The 18,654-nt window shown below is 39.8% G+C and overlaps 1 protein-coding gene across 2 annotated transcripts; it reads left to right on the top strand.

Annotated features, from left to right (window-relative positions):
• Positions 1-7,889: 7,889 nt before the first annotated feature.
• Positions 7,890-14,280, top strand: LOC147004931 (disks large homolog 5-like). 2 transcript variants are annotated; one of them, XM_085836105.1, is made up of 6 exons: positions 7,890-7,914; positions 9,776-9,892; positions 10,908-11,067; positions 12,304-12,453; positions 13,082-13,262; positions 13,967-14,280. In XM_085836105.1, exons 1-6 carry the CDS (start codon positions 7,890-7,892, stop codon positions 14,126-14,128), a joined length of 795 nt encoding a protein of 264 aa, XP_085692231.1. In that variant the 3' UTR covers positions 14,129-14,280. The 2 variants fall into 2 exon arrangements, with proteins under 2 accessions (XP_085692231.1, XP_085692230.1); XM_085836104.1 differs by lacking the exon at positions 7,890-7,914 and having other exon boundaries at positions 9,760-9,892.
• The last annotated feature ends 4,374 nt before the right edge of the window (positions 14,281-18,654 follow it).

The following is an 18,654-nucleotide window of genomic DNA, read 5'->3' as shown; positions in this document are numbered from 1 at the left end:
AATGGTTGAAATTCATGATCCCTCCATGCTGGGATTTTGACTAGTTTGCTTTTTTGAAGATAAATTTTCCCCCCAGAAAGCAGACAGGAAAGTAGTTTCTTCCACAGATACTCCAAACAGTTTACTTCAGGAAACAAAGAACTATGTTTGGTAATTACCTAAAAAACTGTACTTAGCAAAGTGAGGGATTATCTAAGGTTCTTGCAATAAGAATATTTTTGACACTCTATACAATGGCAACGTGTCAAATACATGGATATGCGCCTGGCAAGAAACTATGTGAATGAAGTCAGTGATAGAGCAAGGACTGTTCCTTACAAATTAGGGAAATATTTAACTGTCAACAAGATTGAAAATTTGCAACAGGAATGCAATATTTGAAGTAGAGCAGAAAAAATAATTGGCTTAGCATAAAATGATATTTTATTGTCCTATGAATACTATACGAGGGAACTAGAGTGCATTAAAATATCCACCTAATAACAAACAAAGTTTTCTATCAATAAGAGAGTTGCAGATCTTGAAAGAATGAGATTAATATGAACTGTGTTATTGAGTAAGATACTACTTCATCTTATTCAGAAGTATAACATACATGGGTAATAATATAGCATGAATAGACTGTTTTGTCACAAAAAAGGGACTTTGGAACCTAGAATAATTGTTATAATGTATGAAGTCTTCAGTGGCATGAATAAATACAGGAATGACTGAGATATTGAAAAAGTAAATGCCACAGAGTCAGCCTTTTCATAATTATTGATAAAATTGTCATGTCCTTGCCTAACTGCACTTAAAATTATTAACTTGTATTTATTTATCCTTCACACTCTGCATTTTTATATTTTCTTTGGGTTCATTTTGTTTTTCAGAGTGAAAGTCTTTAACATACTTTCATAAAAATTAATCTTCATAGGTTTGAAAATTACTTCACTTAAGTAAATTTTGTCTATTTCACTATATGCAGTGAGCACATTTCTTCAAAATTATTCTGAAGCACTCCATTGTAGGGACTTCACAACCATATCATAACATGAGTTTTATGTAAGGTTTCCTTTTCTTTTCATGGGCTTGTAGATCACAATGGTATATTCCTTGAAATAATTTAAAAAAAAAAACAATCAAATTTTAAGTCCACCCACAGAAACATAACAGACCTTCTTAGTTAAGCAAAAGAATATAAGCAACAGAAAACAAATTGGACTTGGCAATATCAGAGCCCAGTTCATCTACCAGAGCAATCCATGGATACCCCAATACACCTATGAAGCAAGATTCTGATCTAAATTGTGATTCCATGAAGATGATAGAGTATTTAAGAAGGACATAAATAACTCCCTTAAGAAATATAGGAGAACACAGGTAAACAAGTAGAACCTAAGAATAATAGGAATTGAAGTAACTGAAGATTTGGAACTCAAAGAGCCAGCAAACGTCTTCAATAAAGTTATAGAAGAAAGCTTCCTTAAACTAAAGAAAGAGAAGTCCATAAATACACAAGAAGCCTACATAACACCAAACAGATGGGTGAAAAATGAAATTCTCCCAACACATAATAATTAAAACACCAAAACACAGGAAAAAGAAAGAATATTGAAAGCAGTAAGTGAAAAAGTCAAGAGACATATAAAGACAGACCTAAGAGAATTTCATAAAACTTCTCAGCAGAGACTCCAAAAGCCAGAAGATCCTGAGAAGATCTCATACAGACCTTAAGAGAATAAAAATGAAAGCCAAGAATACTATGCCCAACAAAACTCTCAGTTAACATCGTTGGAATATTTGAGGTATTCCAAAATAAACAAACTAAGAAACCACAAAAAAAAAAAAACCAAAGAAACTAACCAAAAAACCAAAAAATCCAAAAAAAAGAAAAACATTTAAACAGTATCTTTTCACTAATCCACTACTCCAGAGGACAATAGAAGGAAAAGTCCAGCATAAGAAGGAATAGTACACCCAAGAAAAACCAAGAAATTAATCTTTTCCAAGAAACCCAAACAACAAAAATAACACAATCATAATTTCACCTGTAACAACAAAAATAACAGGAAGCAGCAATCATTGGTACCTAATATACCTAAAGTCAATGGACTCAATTCCCCAAAATAAAGAAATAGGCAAACAGACAGGTATGCAAACAGGAACCCAGCATTTTACATCATACAGGAAACGCACCTCAGTGTCAAAGACAGTGACTACCTCAAAGTAGAAAGCTGGGAAACATTTATTCCAAGCAAATGGTCCCAAGGAACAAGCTGGAATAGCCATTCAAATAGCCAATAAAATAGATTTTCAACAAAAATTTATCAAGAAGATAGGGAAGGAAACTATACACTCATCAAATGGAAAGTCTACTAAGATGAACTCTCAATTTTGAACATCTATACAGCAAACGCAAAGGTACCCACATCTGTAAAAAAAAAAAAAAAAAAAAAAAAAAAAAAAAAAAAAAATCCATCCTGAAGCTCAAAGCACACATTCAACCTCACAGAATAATAGGAGGAGATTTCAACACACACTCACCAATGCAGAGATCAGGGATAGAGAAAATAAACAGAGACATGTTGAAACGAAAAGAAATGAATAACCAAATGGATTTACCAGATATCTATAGAAAATTTCACCCTAAATGTAGTTAGACACAAAGCAAACCTACACAGATAGAAGGACATTGAATTTATACATTGTATTCTATTGGACCACCATGGACACAGGGTAGTCTTCAAAAACAGACAAAAAACAAAAAAAACATATGCATGGAAGCTGAACACCTACCTACTCAGTGATAACTCAGTCAGGGAAGTAATAAAGAAATTGAAGACATTTTAGAATTTAATAAAAATGAAGGTACCAAATATCCAAACTTATGGGGCACAATGAAAGCAGTGTTAAGAGCAAAACTCATAGTCCTGAGTGCCTACATAAAGGAATTGGAAAAATAATATACTAGCAGCTCAATAGCTCATCTCAAAGTTCTAGAACAAAAAGGAGAAAATACACCCAAGAGGAGTAAATGGCAGGAAATTATCAAACTCAGGGAAATCAAACAAATATAAACAAAGAGAACTCTACACAGAATCAACAAAGTTAGGAGTTGGTTCATTGAGAAAATCAACAAGATCAATAAAACCTTAGCCAGACTAACCAGAGGGCACAGATACAATATCCAAATAAACAAAATCAGGAATGAACAAGAATAAATAACAACATAAACTGAGGAAAATCAAAAAGAAATACTCATATCCCATACCAAAGAATATATTCAACAAACCGGGAAAATCTGGATGTAATGTATGAATTTTCTAGACAGATATTAGGTACTAAAGCTAAACTAGGATGAGATAAACCATCTAAACAACCCCATAACAGCCAAGGAAATAGAAGAATTCATTAGAAGTCTCCCAACCAAAAATGTCTAGGACCAGATGGTTTCAGACATTCAAAGAAGATCTAACACTAATACATCTCAAGCTCTTTCATAACTCAGAAACGGAAGGAAAAACCGCTCAATTCTTTCTCTGAAGCTACAGTTATACTGATACCTAAACCATAAAAAGACCCAATAGAGAAAGAGAATTTCAGACCAATTTCCCTTATGAATATCGATGCAAATATACTCAATAAAATTCTTGGAAGACAAATCCACGAACACATCAAAACTATCAATCTTGGTGATTAAGTAGGCCTCATCCAGGAATGTTGGAATTGTTCAATATATGGAAATCCATCAATGTAATCTACTACATAAACAAACATATAAACAAACTCAAAGAAAAAAAGCATATGATTATCTCATTACATTCTGAAAAAGCACTTGACAAAATACAACAACCATTTGTGTTAAAAGTCATAGAGAGATCAGGAATTCACGCTTCAGCCCTATATATAAGAAAAGCAACATACAGCAAACTGATAGCCAACATCAAACTACATGGAGAATAACTCAAAGCAATCCCATTAAAATCAGCAACAAGACAAAACCCTACTTATTCAATATATAGTGCTCCAAGTTCTAGTTAGAGAACTGAGACAACAAAAGGAGATCAAAGGGGTAATAATTTTAATAATTAAAAATATTACAATTTGCAGATGATAGATAGTTTAAATAAGTGACCCCAAAAATTCAACAAGAGAGATCCTACAACTGATAAACACCAAAGTTTCTGTACACAAAATTAACTCTAAGAAATCAGTAGCATTTCTCGACTCAAAGTGTAAATAGGCTGAGAATGATAGTAGGGAAACAAAACCCATCACAATTGTCACAAATAATATAAAAAATCTTGCTCTGATTTTAACCAAACAAGTGAAAGATCTGTATGACAAGAACTCTAAATCCCTGAAGCAAGAAATCAAAGCAGAACTCAGAATACTGAAAAAAATCTACCAAGCTAAGGCGTTAGCATGATTAACATAGTAAAAATGGTTATCTCACTGAAAGACATCTACAGATTCAATGCAATCCCCATTAAAATTCCAAATCATTTCTTCATAGAGTTAGGAACAGCAATTTGCAAATTCATTTGGAATAGCAAATAACCCAAGATAGCAAAAAATGTTCTTAACAATATATAAACTTCTGTGGGATTCACACCATACCTGACCTTAAGCAGTATTACAGAGCAATAGTAATAAAAAACTGTATGATGTTGGTACAGAGACAGGCAGGTAGAGAATTCGAAAAAAAAAAAAAAAACAAAAAAAAAAAAAACAAACAAAAAAAAAACGATGACCTAGAGATAAGGCCATACTACTATCATCACTTGATCTTTGACAAAGGAGCTAATTCACCCACTGGAAAATAGAAGTCATGTTCATATGGTGCTGGTTCAATGTGCAGTTGGCATGTAGAAGAATGCAAATTGATCCATTCTTATCTCCTTGTACAAAGGTCAAGTCCAAGTGGATCAAGTATGTCCCCATAAAACCACATATGCTGAATCGAACAGAAGACAAAGTGTGGAAGACCCTCAAATCCTTGAGCACAGTGTAAACTTCCTCAATGGAAAAGCAATGGCTTATGTTTTAAGATCAACTATCAACAAATGGGACCTCATAAAATTAAAAAGCTTCTGGAAGGCAAAGGACACTGTCAATAGACAAAATGGGAACCCACAGATTGCCAAAAATCTTTACCAAATCAATATCTTATAGAAGCTGTATATCTAAAATAAAAAAGAACTCAAGAAGTTAGACTCCAGAGAACTAATAAAACAAGTAAAAAGTGGAGTAAACCTGGCTTGGTGGTTCATGCCTTTAATCCCAGTACTTGGGGGGCAGAGGCAGGTGGATTTCTGAGTTTGAGGCCAACCTGGTCTACAAGTGAGTTCCAGGACAGCCAGGGCTACAAAGAGAAGCCTGTCTCAAAAAAAAAAAAAAATAAATAAAAAGAAACAAACAAACCAAAAAAAAAAAAAAGAAAAAGAAAGCCAAACAAACAAACCAAAAAGTGTAGTAAAGAGCCAAACAGAGACTCTTCAGTGGCAGACACTTGAACGACTGAGAAACACTTAAAGAAATGTTCTACATCCTTAATCATTAGGGAAATACTAATCAAAACAATCTTGGAATTCAACCTCACACCAATCAGATTGCCTAAGATCAAATATGAAGGTGACAGCAGATCTTGGCCAGGCCATGGAGAAAGAGAAACACTCCTCCATTGCTGGTGGGACAGCAAGGTGGTTAAACCACTTTGGAAATCAATCTGGTGGTTCCTGAGAAAATTGGAAATGGTTTTACCTTAAGACCCAGCTATACCTCTACTGGGCATATATCCAAAAAGCATTCTCACACATAACAAGGACACATGTTTATAGCAGACTTATTTATAATTGACAGAAGCTGACAACAACCCAAATGTCCCTCAACAGAAGAATGGATACAGAAATTGTGGTATATTTTCAAAATGGAGTACTACTCAGTTATTAAAAACAATGACTTCATACAATTTGCAGGCAATTGGAAGGAAACTAAAAAAATATTATCCTGAGTATGGTAACCCAGCCACAAAATAACAGACATGTTTGTACTTACTGATGAGTGGATATTAACCTAAAAATTCACAATGTCCATGATACAACCCACAGATCCTATGGTGCTTAGAAGGAAGATCACGGTATGGATGCTCCATCCTGCATTAAGGGGAGAAAAGGATGATCATGGTCAACAACCCCATAACCACCAAGGATATAGAAGCTGTCATTAGAAGTCTCCCAACCTCCCAGCACTCATGTAGCAGCTAACAAATGTTAACAACTACAGTGCTGGAGGATCTGATGCCTTATTCTGTCTTTGCATACATGTGGTACACAGAAAAAAAAAACCTACAGACACAGAATAAGAATAAATAAAAATTTCTAAGTTAAAAAAAAAAGTCTCTCAACCAAAAATATACTCCAGGGAACTAAATAACCTTATTATAAATTGGTGTACAGAGCCAAACAGAGACTCCAATGGACAAATATCAAATGCCTGAAAAATACTTATAGAAATGTTAAACATCCTTAGTCATTAGGGAAAAACAAAGCAAAACAATCTTGATATTACACCTCATACCAAAGAGAATGGCTAAAATCAAAACTGAAGGTGACAGCAGATGTTAGACAGGCTGTAGAGAAAGAGAAACACTCCTCCATTGCTGGTGGGACAATCTGGGGGTTCCTGAGAAAATTGCAAATAGTTTTACCAAAACCCAGCTATACCTCTACTGTGCATATTTCAAAAATATTCCAACACATAACAAGGACACATGTTCCCCTATGTTTATACCAGACTTATTTATGATAGCCAGAAGCTGGAATCAACCCAGATGTCTCTCAACCAAGAATGGATACAGAAAATGTGGTATATAAACAGAATAGAGTACTACTCAGCGATGAAGAACAATGACTTCATACAATTTCCAGGCAATTGGAAGGAAACTAGAAACTGTCATCCTGAGTAAGGTAACCCAGACCCAAAGAACAGCCATGTATGTACCCACTGATAAGTGGATGTTAACCAAAAAGCTCACACTGCCCATGATACAACCCACAGAGCATATGGTTCTTAGAAGGAAGACCAGTATATGTATGCTTCAGTCCTGCATTAAGGGGAGAACAGATGATCATGGTAGGTGGAGGTATAGTGAGAAACTGCAAGTGAAAGTGTAGGGGGAGGAAATAAGGGGGGGCAGCATTAGGTATTTGTAAGTGTTGGGAGAGAGGTACTGATGGTCAAAAAGTCAGACAAAAATATGTAGGGGTTGGGGCTGAGGAACAGAGGATAGCCTCTTGAGGGTCTCAGACATCAGGGAATCATGAGCCTTCCAAGACCCAAAGGAGATGACTTTAGATGAAATGCTCAGAGAAGGGGAGGATAAAACCTGTAGGGACCACCTCCAGTGGATAGGTGTTCTTCTGCCCACCCCATCCCACACCTACTCCAGCCATTGCCCTCTGTCAAGGGTTGGTTACACTTACCCCTCTCAAAGTTTTTAACCAAGAAATGTTCCTGAGCAAAGGATGAACAGGGACAAGAAATGGAGAAGAGACTGAAGGCAGGGACACCCAGGGACTGCCCTACCTGGGAATCCATCCTGTCTGCAGTAACAAAACTAGACACTGTTCCTGTGGTCAAGAGGCACTTGGGGACAGGAATCTCTAGTGACAGTTCTTTTGGAGGTCTAGCCAGCAACTGACAGTTGGAACCAACCATTAGACTGAGCTCACGGAACTCCTTAGGGGATCTTGGGGAAAAGCTGGAAGTGCAGAGAGAGATTCCAAATCTATTGGAAGAACAACATCTGCTGGAAGGACCATCCACCCAGTGCTACCAGAGACTAGACCACAAACCCAGGAGTGTGTAAGGAGGGATCTATAGCTTCAGATACATTGTCACAGAGGATGGCCTTGTTGAAAGCAATGGGAGGGGAGGTCCTTGGTCCTGGAGAGTTTTGATGCCCTAGTGTAGAGGGTTGTTAAAGCAGTAGGGAAAGAAAGGGTGAGTGGGTTGAGGAGCACCCTCAGCCAGGCAAAGGGGAGGAGGAGAGGGCAGATATGGTTTCAAGGTTTGGTGGAGGGGTAACCAGGAAGAGGTATATCATGTGAGATGTAATCAAATGGAATAATTAATAAATAAATTTAAAATAGACACAAACACACACACACACAACCACACACACACACACACACACACACACACACATATATGCCAGGCATTTAATTTTACAAATGCAGACTCAGGAGCCAGCTCAGAGAGTCAGGAAAAGCACCCAGCTGACCTTCCTACTCTGCTGACCTCTTAGAAAGAACACATTCTTTATCCCGATCACCACTGTCTTAAATTTCCTTGAACTTAAAGACCTTCCTTTGGTTTAGTTATTTTCATTCCCTTTCAACTGGTTAATTCTTCTGCCTCTTGACCTGGAGTTGATTTTATTTTGTCTTGCAATAAAGGTGTGTGCTACACCTGAGACAGACAAGAAAGTACAGCATTGAGAAAGCTCTTGGGTTAAAAGTCTGTGCTAGTTATGAGCTACACCATAAAGAGGGTTTTGTTTGTTTGTTTTTGTTTTTGTTTTTTGTTTTTGGGTTTTTTTTTTTTCAGAAAATAGCACAATCTTGGGGGTTACAATGAGATCAAATATCCTGCAACAGAAGTCAGTAATGTTCCCTCTCTTATATTATCATGCTCTCTGACAGTGCTCTGGTTGTTTCTAAGCATGTCTGAGTACATCATCATGGACATACGAGGATCCCAAATACATCAGAACTGGGCTTTTGAACCTGTTGCACATGGCCAACAGGGACCTAAAAAGCACCAAGGAGACAACTGATCCTTATCACAAGGGATAAATCCCTCATTCTTCTGGTAAGATAATTTACAGCAAGATGTCACCATTCCTGACCTCGGCTCATTGTCCTATGTGCTGCTGAAAGGAAGCTTTCCTGTCCAGGGTTCACCCAACAAACCACAGAAACACTGAACTCAGGTAAACAATGTTCCACAAAGCTATATATAGAACCAATTCAATTCAGAGTCACTATGCAATGTTATATCTAAAATGGCCTGATCAGAACTGACCACTTCATATGCACTCCCTGTGGTTTTGTTTTGTTTTTATTTTGTTTTGTTTTTCTTTAAAAGTTAACAAAGATAGTTGTCTGGAGCCATGGCTCAGCACCCAAGACCTCAACATATTCAAACTGATGTGATTTCTCAGTAGTTTTTAATGGCTCATTTGCTGATTGAGGAAATTTTAAGGTAGGATGAGACATTTCTGAGAGGGGTTTGGAAAGGAAACACACAGATTGACACATAGGAATTACTTAGGCAATGCCAATCAAGACTGGACAATCCCTGGCTTTGGAAGGAGGATGTGCTCAATGGCTGTGTTCCAGGAGAGTCCCCAGGAAAGGGTATCAGTTTGTGGAACATGTAAGATTAACAAATGTCATGCAGAACACAGCAGATTGTGATCACCATGACCTTGCTCTGAGTCAAGTTATTTTTCTATGTCAGTGATTGGCAAGCATATTAAAGCAACAATCTGAAATAAGGGCTGGACAGAGAACAAAATGTCTGTAGCTATACTGGCAGGTTACACCTCAGCTTCCTGTCAGTACAGGCAGAACATTAGCAGGGAGTCAAAGGTTGTAGCCTATGACATCAGCAATCCCTGAAGTTCTTGGCATGTCCTGTGATGTCACCAGTGTTGTAGCAACAAGCTCACTTAGGATTCTCACTCAGTGTCGAGCCACTAGGTTGGTCGACATGTTTTCTCGGCTCCGCAATCTTTTTGGAAGAGCCAGTGTGAATGGGAGAGAGGCCAGAGAGAGGAGGACAGATGCTGGCCTTCCATCAGAGAGTAATGAAGGAAGAACAAGGTGGACTTGGAGAATGTGGAGTAAGTCCTGGGATGTGGATATTGAGCTCTCTGGAAGGGGTGGCCTGAGATGGCCTTTCTAGTAATGTGGATCAGAAACTGGAGTCTCTGGGTAGCAAAAGAAATTCAATAATTATCAAAGTTCTTGAACATCAAGATTTCAGAACATTTCTTTCTCCATCCTTTAAGCATGAGTTGGCAAGGCCAAAACTCTTATGCTAAAAACTCCAAGTATTTACATTCTCTGAGTATTGTGGGTATTACCTGGGGACACAAGGAGACCATCAGAAGTCACAGAATGTCTAACCTATGACTTTAGGGAAGGGCATGACTGTATTTCACTCCTAGGGTTCTTTAGCTTCAGTGGCTATTTGGGAGTAGAATGATGGAGAGAATTGTACTCCAGGCCATGACCTCATGTTATCAGAAAGACTCTGACCTCCTGTCCATGGCAGTTCCCACTTTATCTTTCCTTATCACCAGTTTAGTGGCAGGTATTTCTATACTGTAACCACAGACCTGTCAGAGTAGATACACCCAGACAGAGATGGAATCCTCTTGCTACTTCTTGGGTGTTTGGTGTTTCAGTAGGGGGAATTGATAGTATTTTGACCATGTTCTCACACTGCATGACTTTTGAAGCCCACATACTAGGCCTAGCATAACTGGGTAGGAGATCTAAGTATCTCCAAGCACTAAAGTACTTGAGAATAGTGATTTTACCATCTGACTTGTGAAACCATGGGAATGATGGCTCTGAAGCCAAATTGCACTCTCTTCAGTTGATAATCATCCTGAGTAAGCCATCTCTCTGGTAATAATAAGCATGTTTGGGGAGACAGAGGAAACACCTGGCTGTTTACATCTCCTTGTCTCTCTAGAGTACTGGTAGAACTGAGACCCAAAGTGGTGGCATCTCAAGCCCAGACCAAACTCCTTCAAGTGACAGTAGTTTCCAGGCAGGTTTTCTTTCTTGATGATCTTCCAACACTCTGCATTCTCACTTGAAAGTATTCTTGTGTTCTTCTACCTACAGGGGCTCCCAGAAGGATATCACTCACTATGCCTGACTTAAGCGAGAAACAGTTCAAAATGGAAATGGAGAAGCTGAACACAGAGCTGCACCTCATTACCCAGAAGAGAAATGAGCAGAGAGATCGCCTGATCACTTTCACAGAGAGATCCATGAAAAAGAGGTACTCATTGCTTCAAACCCTGTGGTGTCAGTATGGGGTCTTCAATGTCAGCCTCATCTTATCCTTTGAAGGAGGTGAGACGTATTAAGCTGTAACACCAGATCGTCCCTATGCCCAGCCTCATATCCATGAATACTTCATGGTGGAGAGGCAGAACCTGAAGCTTGGTCAGGAGGGAGATGAGAAATGGACCCTTCTTCTGCATCCTCCAGTAGAAAAGAAATACTTGTATTCTGAGTGAAGAATTCAGGGATAGAGGCAGTGGAGAGTGAGTTCCCAGCATGCACTTGGAAAGCACTTGACAGGATATGGCTTTGTGAGGTCCTAGGTAATATGAGTTTATGGTGAGTGTTTATACTTGCCTGACAGGTAACTGAGTGCTTGGAAGCTCCTCGTATTATCTAGAGGGGCCTGGTCCCACATTCTACTTCTCAGTGCATGTATAGGAGGCCTGGGGCTCATTCCTGTTCCTCTTTGTTGCCTTATGCTATGAGATAGTAATGTTGTATACATTTCTTTGGCATCTCATTGTGCTCTCGGTTTCTGTCTCTGTTTCTCATTCTCTGACTGTTTCCTTTTCTCCTCTTTGTGTGTGTGTGTTTTCAAGTCTGTGAGTCTGTGTGTTCACATGTCCTACATGTGCATGAGTTTTGTACGTTTAATTTTTCCTCCAAACTTGGGAACTTATAGGGTCTGTGTTTTGGATTGAGGATTTATCATCATAACAATGTCAAGCTGATGTTAGTGCTGAAGTCTCAGAGCCCCCCACTTTATTCAACACTGCTCTTTGCCTATGTGTTCACAATTGTCCATACCCTTGTATCCCTTGGGCATATTATAAAGCTGTGCAGATAGCATGATCCTGATGTCTCCAGGATTATGTGTCATGTCTGTTTCTCTAATATAAGTTATTCAGGATTTACCACCCCAGTTGGGAAAACAGGAAAAATGTAATCACAGGTCTCTGGTGGGCAAAGATCTGTGTCCTAGGCTCTTGAGAACAGAGCTGGTTTGACTGAAATATTTAACCCTACTGATTGAACACAGGGAGCCAGGGAACCCTTCATGTTCATGCTTAGCTTCTGCTGTCCTGCACCAGGATAACAAATTTTCAAAGCTGAAGATCATCCCAGTATATAGAATCCAGAATGTGCTTTCCATGCCTGGGGTAGTCCAGCACTCAGCCTGAGAAATGTGTTCCTAAATGCCCATGTTCATGGAGTTCTGACTTCCTATGACCAGGCCCTTGGAGAAGATAAATCCATTTTATGAACAACTCTCATTAAAGAAGAGGCAGATCATGTCCTCTGTGAACAACATAGAGTTGCAGATAATTGAGGCCCAAGAGAACATCCAGGAGCTCAGGAAGGAGATAAACTTCTATTTGTAAGTACCAGTTTGCAAGCCAATCAACAGTGGAAAGGCAATTTCTGCCTTCCTTGGTTTCTGGACTGGAGAGTCTGCAATTCTGGTTCTACCCCTTCTGCTTTTAGCCATCAGTGTGTCGTGGGATAATAGACTCAGTTTTCATAGATCTGTAAGAGACAGTTACCCCTCCCAGCATTGTCCAGGCATCCTTAGAAGCCTCTCAACAGAAGAGTGATTGTGCATGGTTATTATGCAGTAATGAGAGCCTGGTTCTCAGGCAGTGTTTTAGAGAGCTGAGTGTGACATAACACAAGGATAGAATGCCCTCCCATTGGGTCTGCTGATCTACTCTGATGGTATTTGCACCCTACTAATTGATATTGCCCTAGTGCATTGGGCAGTCATGGATAGATGGAGACACCTCTTTCTTTTGGAGAGACATGGACCCTTATTAGTGTTAGGGCTGTAGCAATAGTTTCTTCTTCCCTGAAATGGCTGTTTACTGTTTGTGCAGCTGTCATGGATTTATTGAGTGGGATTGTATAAGGTCTTCATGGGAACCAGGGTCCTGGTGGGGATAATGGGCCTATACATAAGAATGAGAGGAGGAGGCTGCAGGATCTTACTATGCAATGGTTGTTTCCAGAAACCTACATAGCCGGCTCATGATGGAGAAGAATCGTATTAAGATGTCCATGACACTGAAGCAGGAGAGCGAGGATGTACAGATTGATTGGGCTCTCATTGAGAAATATTTGGTTGACTTGAACCTGAATGGTAAAGACGAACAGGAACAGACCAGCAACCATGAGACCCAACAAGTTCAGGTAGGGACAAGCAGCTCAGTCAAGCCAATAATGTCTGACACCATTGGCCCCATTAGATTCATCTTTGCTTTCCCCTACCACCTTTCTAATCCACACTCCCACAGCTACCCACCTCATGGAATGTAGTTGTTCATTGCTCTTTTTATACACACATATTCTGGGAAGATAGCCTCTTGTCAGAAACTAAATCATTGGCAAGTGTATCTTGCTGCTCTGCTTTAATCTGAAGTCTAGAAAGGGTGACAGATGAATAACACGCCACATTTCTGCATGTGTTCATGATAAGTGGGATGGTATGCAGAGCTATGAGCAGCATCTATGTCCTGGGACATAGGTGATGCAAGGGTCATGTGACTTGAGGTGAGAAGAGCCTTCCAGGGTTAAAATCGAATGCAAATATCAAATGAATGCTTCTCATGGTCATTAGGGGGCTGGTGGGCTTCTCCTTTCTTCTTGCAATCCAATGAGGTCTCTTCTATTGCCCAATTCTTAGTTTGCAAGCATAGAAGTCTGAGTGTCAGCTTGCCAGTTCATGTGTTTGTGAGTGTTGTTTGACATTTTGCCCTGCATGAATATAACAGCAATGGTTTCAGATAATAGATCAGCATTAACTGTCCTGTTGAGGTGGTAGGAGACAGTAGTCTGACAGCTGATATTTAGGTCTCCATCAAGTCTGTGTCTTAAGACCTGCCTTCCTCTCCTAGGACTCAGAGACTCCAGCAAGAGCTGAAATGTTCACAGCCCAGGAAGAGAGCTTCCTGCAGAATGAGTTTCCACCTCAGGAGCCCCCTGCTGAACTCCATCCTGAACATCCATATTCTACCTTGGATGAATCTTATTACACTCAGTACATTTCCTCTGTGTGATTAGGAGGAAGCCAGTGAGCCAGCCAATTCAGGGTGTTATTCCCTTTCCTGTTCTGGCAACACCTCTTGAGAGACCAGTGAGGTGACTGCCCTGCCAACAGCAGTCCAACAGGAGATACAGGCTGTAGGAATGTACTACTTTATATGCAGTGAACAGGTGCTGATGTACAATAATTTTCAGTTAACGTGTTTTGCTCTTTATTGTTTTATTCTTTATTTTGGTTTTGCTGAAGTTATATGTTTTTGTTTAGTTTTCATGGTTGGATTATTCTTTTATCTCTTTTTAGTAATTGTACTTTTAAAGCTTGTTTATTAAACATTGTATTTCTTATAAATAAAAATTGAATTACAACTCTTGACTCTTCAGACCATCTTCCTTATTCAGGTTTCCTCTCCCCTCCTGTAAACCTAGAACCCAAAGCCAGAAATGGATCTCTGTAAGTGTTAGGCAGCCTGGGCTACAGAGTGAAGTCAATGTCACCAAGGGGTATACAAGAAGATGGTCTCTTGTGGATATATGTGGCTTACTCCTTGGAAACACACTTTATGGTGCAATCAGTTCCACACTGTATTCATGCTGCTATATATTCTCCTACACCTAAAATACAGCACTCTTTCACACACATACTTGACTGACACTGTGGACCTGATATTGATTAATATCCAGTCATTGCTCCTATGCTGCTGAGGAAATAAAAACATTCCCAAGGGAATAGAAATTAAATCAGGAAGGCCAGAGCCATGTGCCTCAGTTTTGCTTGCACTACAGCATCAGTGACAACCACACAATAGAGATAATGTCTTTCTAAGTCAGGCTTTGAAATATCATTTGGTAGATCATGTTGTTCTTGAACATACATTTGCTGTGGTTTTTTGTTTGGTTGGTTTTTTTTGTTTGTTTGTTTTTGTTTTTGTGCTGTTTAGAGATATAGTTATTTACGTGAATGGTTTTATTTCCTACTGTATGTCAGCAGCCCTTCCTGAGTGTAGTAAACTCAGAGGCCAGAAGAAGGAATGTTAGACCCTGTTTAGCGAGTGTTAGGCCACATGTGGGTGTGTTGAGAGAGCAGTAGATTCCCCACACCTTCTGCTGGTGCCCTTTGTCCTTCTAGTGCCTGTGCTGTATCAGGTTGACTGGATCACCTCCAAGTAAGTGGAGAAATCTCAGGAGATGTGTAGGTGCAGGTGCTTGAGCTGTGCATGCTCATTCTCCTAGGCTGCCTGGCGTGTATGCAGGGCTCTGGTGTTACCACTGCTATTTGTATGCTCAGGATCATACCCCAGCATCCCTGATTTTCAATTTTAGAGTAGATCTTTTACTGATAATCTAGGATGACCATGTAGATTAGGCATATCCTTAAAATTCAGAACTGAGTATGGCTTCCTGTAGGCTGTGTTGGGCTGATGAAACCCTCTTAGTAAGAACAAAAATATCTTAACATGAGCAATGTGGGGAGGAAGCTCAAGAGCAGCCACAATGAATGGAGCCTGCAGCTGTGGCCACATGTTTCTGGTGGAGAGCATGCCCTTGCAAGGGGGAACCAAGGAGACACAGTTGCAGCTGACCTTTTCCCATAGCAGATCTCGAAGTATATTGAGAAAGGGCTTCTTCCAGATGACTGCTGTCCAATTAATGGAATAGAAATAATTAATTGAGACTGGTGATTAGTCAGAGCATTATAGTGTGGAGGAAGTATTCACCAAATAGTATTGACACACAGAACATTTAAAATCTCAGCAGGGTATCAGGATAGAGGCTTTGGTTACTCTCTACTTTAGGTCTTCTGATTTTTATGAACTGACAGAGAAGATCATCAGCAGTGTGGAAACTAAAAGGGGGCCCTGGTGAAGAGAGAGAGGAAAGACCCAAAGCCCAACCAGAGTCCCACCTATGCTCTGGTCAGGTGGACATGGGAGGGCTGCCAGACTCTTTTCACTCAGCCCTGGGTTGGCATCCAAGCCTCTGACTCACTCTTCCTTGAGTAGAAAATGGAAAGCCCAACCTGGGAGCCCCAGGGCTACTCTCTAAAGCCCTGCGGTAATGGGAGAGAGAGATGAGGAAAGAGAGGTTCCCATTCTGGCGAGACTGAGCACAGCCCTGATGAACAGAGACAATCTGTGGTTTTAGAGGTTTATTATATCAAGGCAGGGGAAAGAGAGATGGGAGAGAGAGAGAAAGAGAGAGAGAGAAAGAGGGGGGAGAGGGGAAAGGCTAGAGAGAGAGAGAGTAAGAGGGAGAGAGGGAGGGGAGGGGAGGGGAGGGGAGGGGAGGGGAGGGGAGGGGAGGGGAGGGGAGGGGAGAGGAGAGGAGAGGAGAGGAGAGGAGAGGGAGGAGAGGGAGGAGAGGAGAAAGACAAAGAGATAGGATGACAGTAGGAAGTAAGAGAGAGAGAGAGAGAGATGTCAGAGAGCAAGGTGGAGCCAAGCAGCCACACATATACTCATTTTTTAATGTTCCTAGGTAAACTCTGGAGGAGTTTAGACTGAAGGTAAGAAGCTTGGGAAATTGCCTACTTTACTTCTAGCCATGCTACCCATGTGGGTGATGTGGGGGGCAGTAACTTAGACAGGAGCCAGAGTACCTGAAGCAAAAGGGAATGCCTACCATGTCATGTAGGTGAATTATCACCCTTCTGGGCTTCAGACCACAGTTCAACTGGAGACCAGCCTGTCTGTGCCTAGCCCAATGCCTCACACAGCAGTACACTAGAAATCAGGTGAGACTAGTGAGACAAAATTTAGACTACACTAGCATGTTACTATTGTATTTGTGGGGACTCCTTGAATAACTTAGAACCTGGAGGGGCCTGAGTCTTTCTAAGTCTACTCATATATGGTGAAGTGTTTGGTAAAACCTAATAGATGCATACATTAATCTGTTTTTTTTTTTTTTTACTTTCACATGTGACATGACTCAATAATCTATGTCAGCCTTTAACAGACTAAATGGTCCTTAATGTACAGTGTGGAGAGAGTCTCCTTATTTTCTCTCCCAGATAGCTAAAAATTCTCAGTCTTGAAAGCATTTTGTAAGCCATTCTCATGAACCAGTCATGAGATGGCCATATTGTTGGTTGAGTGTCTTCATCCAGCCTACCCTGTAATTGTTGCAGAAGATGATTTGGGTTTCAGCCCTGGGATGTAATTCAGTGGTAGAGTATTTGTTAGCCTTCACAATGGAGTAGGTTCATCCCTCTCTGTGGGCTACAGCACAAGAAAAATAATGAGCACTATTGCGTTCGAGGTGTAACCTACAATTAAAAGAAGATCTCCAGAGGGACTGTCAAGTCACTCTAACCTCCAGGCTACCCACCCCCCAGCTTCCTCCAGAGATTCCATTTGTACTGTCTTTTTGTTCACATTATTCTATGTTTGCAAAGAATGTGCACAATGTCAATCAATGACACACACACACACACACACACATACAAACATAAATACAAACATCACAAAAACATACAGTTAAAACTCATGAAATGTTTTGGTTGAGATGATCAGCTGATGAGACACATCAACTGGTAATCATCCTTGGTACCAATCCTAGAAACATGAGTTCGTTCTTAGCAAACAAAATAGTAGAAGGAACATATCTCCCACAAATTCTTTCCATCTGTCTGTCACTCTGTCTCTCTGTCTCTTTCTCTCTCTCTCTGTGTGTGTGTGTGTGTGTGTGTGTGTGTGTGTGTGTGTGTACATTCAGGAACCCATTATAATTTTTCCAGTATGACTGGAAAGAACGAAGTGAAAAATAGAGTGGAGGTGTATACTCACTTTGATTAATGTCTCATGGCACCTTGCAGGTAACACTGACAGAGTGGGATAATTCAATACACCCTTAAACCTGGTTATGCAGGGTTTTTAGTGAGGCTGTCATGTGTATCACCCACCACAGAGAACAGCAAGGGCTTTGTTTATTACATGGTGTAGTTCCCAAGGTGAGGCAAACCGTCATCCCATTGAATGTTTGTTAGGATTGGATGACAGGAAGTAAGACAGAAATTAAATCAATCAATAAGAAACAAAGAGGGTAATTAAAAGACTCAAGGAATCCAAGAGATGGCTCTTTGAGAAAATCAACAAGATAGACAACCCCTTACCCAAATGAACTAAAAGGCAGATAGACAATATCCAAATTATCAAAATCTGAAATGAAAAGGGAAAATATAACAATAAACACTGAGAAACTTCAAAAAATAATTAGGTCTGACTTCAAAAGAATGCCTAAACTTCAAAATATTAAAAAAAATCAAAATGAAATGGGTGATATTCTAGAAAGATATCAATTACCATAGTTGAATCTAGATCTAATAAAGTAACTAAATAATCCTATATTCCCTAAGAGAAAATAAGAACTCGTCAAATCATTCACTCACCACCCCTGAAAAAACAAACAAACAAACAAACAAACAAACAAAAAAGAAACAAAAAAACCCCAGGTCCACATGGTTTTAATGCAGAATTCTCCCAGTCTTTTAAAGAAGACCTAATACCAATAGTCCTCCAACTACTCCACTAAAAAGAAACAG

The sequence above is a fragment of the Mus caroli genome, unplaced genomic scaffold (assembly GCF_978045245.1).
Source record: "Mus caroli unplaced genomic scaffold, Mus_caroli_1 scaffold_4, whole genome shotgun sequence".
Classification (NCBI taxonomy): domain Eukaryota; kingdom Metazoa; phylum Chordata; class Mammalia; order Rodentia; family Muridae; genus Mus; species Mus caroli.
The sequence above is the reverse complement of the archived record's forward strand: the minus strand, read 5'-3'. Positions and strand labels throughout refer to the sequence as shown.

What these genes read in the sequence shown, in the direction of transcription:
- LOC147004931 (XM_085836105.1), top strand. Translation starts at nt 7,890, where the DNA reads ATGGCCTTGTTGAAAGCAATGGGAG. An exon ending in GTGGACTTGGAGAATGTGGA is followed by an intron (nt 9,893 to 10,907) that starts GTAAGTCCTGGG and finishes TTCTACCTACAG; the next exon opens with GGGCTCCCAGAAGGATATCA. An exon ending in ATGAGACCCAACAAGTTCAG is followed by an intron (nt 13,263 to 13,966) that starts GTAGGGACAAGC and finishes TTCCTCTCCTAG; the next exon opens with GACTCAGAGACTCCAGCAAG.